The sequence below is a fragment of the Leptosomus discolor genome, chromosome 19 (assembly GCF_034619465.1).
Source record: "Leptosomus discolor isolate bLepDis1 chromosome 19, bLepDis1.hap2, whole genome shotgun sequence".
In the NCBI taxonomy this organism is placed as follows: Eukaryota; Metazoa; Chordata; class Aves; order Leptosomiformes; family Leptosomidae; genus Leptosomus; species Leptosomus discolor.
The window spans coordinates 12,560,268-12,567,596 of NC_141409.1; the positions used below are offsets into that span (position 1 = coordinate 12,560,268).

General features: G+C 39.8%; 1 protein-coding gene across 1 annotated transcript in view; it reads left to right on the forward strand.

Moving 5' to 3' along the window:
- The window catches only part of RABGAP1 (RAB GTPase activating protein 1), a 66,663-nt gene extending 59,847 nt beyond the window's left edge, over nucleotides 1-6,816 (forward strand). Inside the window, exons 21-25 of the mRNA XM_086475802.1 lie at nucleotides 1,914-2,018; nucleotides 2,511-2,594; nucleotides 3,449-3,520; nucleotides 4,066-4,263; nucleotides 5,083-6,816. Of these exons, the coding sequence (XP_086331928.1) occupies nucleotides 1,914-2,018; nucleotides 2,511-2,594; nucleotides 3,449-3,520; nucleotides 4,066-4,263; nucleotides 5,083-5,205 (582 nt within the window). The 3' untranslated portion in view covers nucleotides 5,206-6,816. The remainder of the gene's footprint in view (nucleotides 1-1,913; nucleotides 2,019-2,510; nucleotides 2,595-3,448; nucleotides 3,521-4,065; nucleotides 4,264-5,082) is intronic.
- Nucleotides 6,817-7,329: the final 513 nt, after the last annotated feature.

The following is a 7,329-nucleotide window of genomic DNA, read 5'->3' on the forward strand; positions in this document are numbered from 1 at the left end:
GGAGAAAGACTTCTAAAAATCATACAGTGCAGGAGTTGACAGGCTTTGAAATGTTTCAGCTTATCTGCTTCAGAGAATTTAAGGTTTCCCACGGTCTCCTGGAAACTTGCTGTTGGAAAAATATTCATAGTAAATGTTGATGCTGATGGGTGGCTGTTGCTCTTAATGAGGTTTGGTTTATGACTTTCAGGTTTATTACGTTTACTGCTCTTTAGTGTTAAAACCTGTGGATCACAGCCATATGTTCTGGAAGCAGGGTTTTCACAACGCATTGGCGTGTCCACTTCCTCTTGCCAGCGCCTTTTCCCTTCATTACAAACAGCTCATGGAAGGCTGTGCACACTGCCCAGCGCTTGCACTCGGGCTGGACTGCAGCAAAAAACGTACTGAAGAAGCTTTTTGTATCAGCTATTAACTGGTGTTTGTGGCTGCTTGAGCCTGTGTGAGACACAGGAATGCTTTTACATTGATCGGTTTAAATGGAGAGCTGGGACAGGAGCAAAATTAAACAAAACCTTTGAGATACCTCATTGGGTGTATAATAGTCATGCCTTCAAAGAGGGTAAATGATGTTGGCAGCATTGGGGTTATCCCCCAGGAGGAGATAGGTAGGTCTGATCCTGCTTTAGGACCCTGATTAATTCTTCTAATTGGATCCTGAAATGATAAGTTTCATTCTACTAGCCAGTGTCCTGAAAGAAAAGTACCAAAGGACATTGTTTAACACACCTTTTCTAATACCTTCATGGCATGTCTGAAATCTTGCAACCTAAAAGATCAAAGCAAAGCATTTGGAAATACAAGAATTTCCGTAATAGCCTTTGCATTAGACCAGAAAATAGGCTTCATTTTTCTACTGTTGTTGCACTCCCACATCCCAGTTTTCTTTAACTTTAAAACAGCTTAAAAACCATGTATAATGAAAAGATGTTCTCTTTGCCTTTGCCATCTGTTTTAAAGGATCAGCAGGACTTTAAGGGACTAAAATTCACTTTTTGATTTTCTTCCTTTGAAGGGAATTGGTACAGCTACTTTCTGAAGATTTTAGATATCAGTTGAGTTATTGATCTATTTTTACGTAGAATTCATACACCTATTGGGAAGTACTGCATTGCCACGTGTAAGACAGGAAAAGGTGTCTTAACTTTGCAGAGAGAGTTTTTAGAGGTTTATAAAGAGCCCAAGATTTTTCATCAATTACATCCTTATTCTTAAAAAACTGCAGTGAAAGAGGATTATATCGTTTCTGGTGGGACATCTCTTTCCTTTAAGGAGGAAAGGAGAGAGAGGTCTGACTGTTAGGTTTGTTTTGGCAGTTTTTTCATGCAGTATTTTCTGGGTGACATAATAAAGATGGTATCACATCCATTGGTAGGTGTCACAGAATTCTGGGGGTTTTTTTTAAATGTTCTAGAGGCATTTTTCATTAATTCTGTTTTCATCGCGTGTTTGCAAATTGAACTTAGGTCTAAGCTGGTTATAGTCTTTTTACCGATCCTGCACATTGCGAGCTGTTCAGTGCCTTTTGTTGTCTTCAATATATTGGTCGGCTTCCAGTCTGGATGAGAAAACGAAACATATTTCTGTTACTGGGTTTCTTCGGTGCAATCCCTACTCCAGTTTTGCTAAAACTAATCACGGAATTCGAGGAGGAGGTTTGGAGTGATGGGAGTGTTATGGTATACGGCCTTCATTTTGCTGCTTTGCCGTTGCAGATGGTAATTTTTAGAAAAATAATTTTCAGAATAAAGTTTTATCGTCATTAGTAACAATGAACAGACCCTTATTAATAAGACTGAAAAGACCGCAGTCTTGGCTGCGTCCTGCGGGAGCCTGTGCCCGTGGCTGCCCACCAGCCCTGGCACAGCAAGAACGCCTCTCTTCAGCGCCGCACTCCCCTCTTTGTCTTTCAGGCGGAGGAAAAGGCAGATGCTCTGAATAAGGAACTGCTAATGACCAAACAGAAGTTGATTGATGCAGAAGAAGAAAAGAGGCGCCTAGAAGAAGAGTCAGCTCAGGTTAGGGGCATTTCTGTCATTGTCACGTTTCTGTGCAGTACAGAAATTTAAAAAAAAAAAAGAAAAAAAGTGGTAAGTGTGGGAAGGGTTTAGTGTTCTAAGTCATGTTTGTCCCTCTTCTGTAGTGTAAAGGACGTCAGCAAAGCAGAATTCTTCGCTTTCCTGCCAGGTGCTTCATAGGGTAGTGAATTTATAACTTGAAATCACAAAGGCACAGACTGTGCCAGAGATTGCTGCACAGAGAGGCAGTATAGGACGTCAGCTGTCAGCACTTTTTTTTAATACTTTCTTCTCGCAGCTAGTCAGTTTTTTCTAACAATGATGGCCATCAAAGTCCAGCTTTTCCTTGTCTGCACAGAGCTGAGCTAGACCACTGTTCCCTGGTGTAGAGTACAGCAGTGAGCTTAAGGAGGAGAAGGAAATATCACCTGGTTGTTTTTCAGGTTTTACAAATATATAAACCCTTTACTTTTTTTTTTTTTTTTCCTGCAGCTGAAGGAAATGTGTCGTAGGGAACTCGATAAGGCAGAGTCAGAGATCAAAAAGAACAGCTCTATTATTGGTGACTACAAACAGGTAAGTACAACTTGATGACAATGTGGTTTGCTGTCACATTGCAAGACTTTCTCAGGGTTTTTTAGGAGATTTCTGGAAATAAATGTAATCTGTGCCATGCATTTGAGGAGACATTTTAGCTGTTTTTAATGGGAAGCTTGTGGTTGGTTTTGTGTTTTCTTTTGTTGAGATTCTGATGCTGGGTGGTCAGTTCTGTTTGCCCCTGATGTGGGTATTTGTAGATCATCAGTCACCACAGCCTCGATTACAGCCTGACATTGTTCAAAAGGGCTCTTGTACAGCAAAAGTTCACTTCATTCCCAAAAAGTGTTCTCTCCCAGCTTCCCTTCTTCAATCAAATGGTAACTGCACTTAAATAAAAAAGGTGCCTTTTTCTTTTCAAAGAGTTTGCTTTGGAATTCAAGCTCCTGATCATAAGGTATCAAGGGAGCAAATTCGTGCATCTTTTTAGTGGGCACGTAACCTTCAAAACACTCTTAAGTCTGCATCACACAGGTCTCGAGCAATCAACTGGGTTGGTTTTTTCTACTCTGGCTGTCTTGCCTGGCTCTTTTATCCCAAAGGTGACAAAAGAGCGCCGTGCTATTCCCAACCTTTTCTGGTTCCTTTAGCAAGGCCAAACTGCTAATAACTTATGTTGAAACTGCACTTTTTCCAGTGGCATAGAAGAATATGTAGAGAATGAGAATATGTACAATGAGACAAGTTAATGCAGCGTCCCCATTTTCCTGGCTTTCTAAGAGCCCTCAGACTATCCATGTTAATATTCCTGTAGCATTTATTTGTGCTTTAGCATTTGTTTGAGAGGAAATTTACATTTATAAATGGTCTGGTAACATAATTTTGCTTGTCAGATTTGTTCCCAGCTGAGTGAGCGACTGGAAAAGCAACAAACAGCAAATAAAGCTGAAATTGAGAAAATACGGGTAAGAGACCAGATAGATCCGCAGTCTACAATGTTTAAATATCTTAGCAAAATCATAACAATAAGCACACGTTTATTTCACTACTAAAATGGTGGCTGAAGGAGTTCCTTAGTGACTTACAGTTTTGGAAAGAAGATTGTAAGGGGGAGATCTTGGAGAAGAGGTGAATAACTGCCAGCTCTCTCCCATGGTATATTGGTTACGTACTAGTGCCGATGCTGGGCAATAACAATTGTTAATTTTTTTGAGGGGTGGTCGTTTCTGGAGGAGATTTCTCTGGCTGTCTCTTGCCATAAAGTAACATGTGGGCAGTACAGAGCCCATTACTGTAGCAACACGGTTTGACCAAAACTACAGCAGCGTTTTCCAGAGCCCGTAAATCTGGGGGTGGCAGGAGTTCCTGCTTGGCTGTGCTTCCCTGAGTTTGCAAGTCATTAGTGGTCCCTCTCGTGTTGTGCTGCTCTTCCAGAGCAGAGGCAGGAAAAGGCTTTGATCAGATCACCAGCCCTTCAATGCGAGCATTCACAATCAGGTATTTACTTTAGCAAAAAGTGGATGACTGCGAGCATTGCCGGGAGTTCTTCAATAAAGAAGGCCGTGTGAAGGTTACCAGTTCTGCCAAGGATGGTTCAGATGAGGACACAGATGAGGAGAAGGAAACGCTGAAAAACCAGCTGAGGGAAATGGAGCTTGAGCTGGCCCAGACCAAGTTGCAACTTGTGGAGGCAGAATGTAAAATACAGGTAATGCTGTGGAGGTTCATTTTGTGGCTGTATGGTATGTCTGCCTTCTTAGAAACATGGGTGCGTTGTAGAGGGATTGGAACAGATCCTGTTGGTTGAAACTGTAACCTGCTATTTCCTGCATGGGTTATTTAACCAAACGTGGTTAAATAAGGTTTAAGTTAAGGTTTGAAACTTAGTGTATGCGGACAAAATAATTGAAATGGCATGAACTGTATTTACCAGCTGCCACAACTTCCAGGCATCTGCCTGGCTGCAGAGCAGTATTACTGACTGATCTGCTGCAACTTCTTGGAAGAAATCCAAGCTCTGACAAAGTACTGAATCATGCATTTCCTTATCTCACAATGTTAAATGAAGTAGTAACATGTGACAAATGTTAGACATGTTTCTTAAAACATGATTGGAAAGCACTCCAGGTATTTGAGGTATTTGTGTAAAACATGCCAACATTGTTCTTTCAGCCTAGAACGGGTATGTCAGCGTTTTGTGTTCACAGAAAGGTAAAAATTAGTTTGTAGAAAGTCCACTTCCTGTGGGAATAGCTCCTTCTCAGATGGGAAAGAATTAAAGGGTTTGGATGTACTGAAGAAAGCTGAATGTTTCACCAAGGGCAATGACACAAGTCTTGTTTTGCTTTTCAAAGCTTTTTTTTTTTAATTCATTAGCTTGTTGTGCGACTTTTAATTTATGTAAGACTTGTTTAACTTCTAAAGTGGCCAAGAGATTGTAGATGTCCTAGAGCCTTCTAAATTTAACTCCTGTAACCTTCTGCTGGGAATACATAACGAATTAATGAAGTTACTCTTCTCTTTGCAGGATTTGGAGCACCATTTGGGTCTGGCATTGAATGAAGTACAGGCTGCAAAGAAAACATGGTTCAACAGAACAATAAGCTCTATAAAAACAGTGACTGGAGTCCAAGGAAAAGAGACTTGTTGAAAAGCAGTTCTGTCAAACACACCTTCTTAACACAACACCTTTTGTTGCCTTCCTTGGCCAGATGTTTAATTCTGTGACATGAGAGGACCAGAATGTAAATAAAATAGAAACACAGCATGTCAGGATTTCAATAGGTCAGTGATAAAGAGGATGGAAACACAAGAAAGGTTTTATTGCTAGACATGGGATCTTCATACTACTGATATTTAACAGGTGATGTAGCTAGATTGAAGCTCTTCAGAGAAACACTCCATTCTGCGGTCTGGCTGGAGGCTTTTCACAGACTAGGTACGAGAACTTACCAAACCCTAATTGTTAAGTTTACATATGATAGGTTTTTTTACAGTTATAACCTTTTTTAATATTTTATTTGAAAGGAAAAGTGTCACTAACAAAGTCAAAGAAAAAAAAAAGAAAAAAAAAAAAAAGAAAAAAAGGAAAAGACAACAAAAAAAGACAACTTTAGCAAGAGCTACATCAGTGCCAGAAAGCAGTCCCCAGAGGTAGGATATGGAGAGTAGGAGGTGACATGTTTTGCTTTATGAATGGGGATGATTTCAGCATTCCTGTCGAGCAACCCCACTTTGTTTTAGTAGATGCAGCATCCATCTCTCTGTGTTTGGCATTTCTTTCTGTTACTAATCAATTCTATGCAACTCTGGGCTTTTTTGGCATGGGCTGCCAAACAAATTCACAACCTGAGGCTGGGAGACTTGTCGAAGTGCTAGACAAGAATAATGAGAATTTTTCGCAAATTTCCGTTTCACTTCTGTGTCATATTGTTTGATCCACATATCAACAGCGTTAAAATCCCCAACACCAGGACTGCTATTAAGTACTGATTATGTGGATTGTCTGACATTCAATTGAGTCTGTTTGTTTGGGGTTTTGTCAGTTTTTTTGTTTTGTTTTTGTTTGTTTGTTTTTACCCGGCTGTAGCAGGCCTTCTGTGAAGCTTTGAGAAAGCTTCCAGGATTTAGTTTTGCACATAGGTATGAATGGGACAAAGAAACAATAAACTGAGATATATACGAGGCAAAAATCACTGCGTGAGCGTAGCTGCGAGCATCTATAGCTATCCAACTCGCTTCCCTGGTAACGTGTTCAGAGGTTGTGTAGGTCATTTTTCACGCTCGATGCGGTTGCACTAATAGGTGCTAAACGTGCTTGGATTTCTTACTCATTGGATTCTCTTGAGTTCTCACCAGAAAGCTGTAGAATGGAGTTTTGCACCTTGTATTTTTTTTTAATTTATAATGGTTTGTGTTATGCTGAAGTATCTATTGCATCAGTGGATAAATTTTGTGTGCAGTGTGAGTATAAGCTGGTAACAATAAGAGGCACTGGTTTGTATATAAAGATATTTGGTTTATTTTGTATTTCTACCTTTTTCTTGTTTACTGTACTAATGCTAGCTAATGTACTCTGTAACTACGGAATAGAACATGCTATGTCCAAGCTTTTTTCCTTAACTGCATACATTATCTCTGTTGTTTAATACCAAAAAAAAATACTGTAACTCCATCAATATTAGATGCGTGGACATTGTGGTAGCATAGTTGCAGTGTGTATACTTTATGAATTGAAATATAAACTAGTAAAATTGTATAACTATTTTGTTGTTTCTTTTCATTTTAACAGGAAATTAATTAAATATTTTGCAACATAAAGCTATTTCTCTTCTTAAAGTAGAAGCAGTAGCATCTGCAAGCTTCTCTAAGACCGAACCGATAGTCATGCCACAAAGGGCTTTGCTAGAAAAGACTGCATATTCTAAGTGTTGCCAATGGTGCTTTATATAATAAAATCTAGGGTTTGCTTTGAAAAAAAAGAAATTGAAAAAATGACCTTGTGCCACTTGAGGCTTGTGACTCAGTATTTCTCAGACATGTCCAATTTGGAACAATTTTTTACCATGGCCCTCCAAATTCTGCTTGGATCTGCAAAATAAACGTAGGCTAGCTCTGCTTATCATCATCAGTAACAAATTCTGTGGGGTCAAGTGTCGTTCACGTCATCTTCACTAGGATTTTCTAGTCATTGCTGAACGTAGGATTTAGCTCTGTGACTGGATGACTGCACTAATTGGGTCACAGTGCAGCGCTGGCTCCCCTAGCTGTGTGC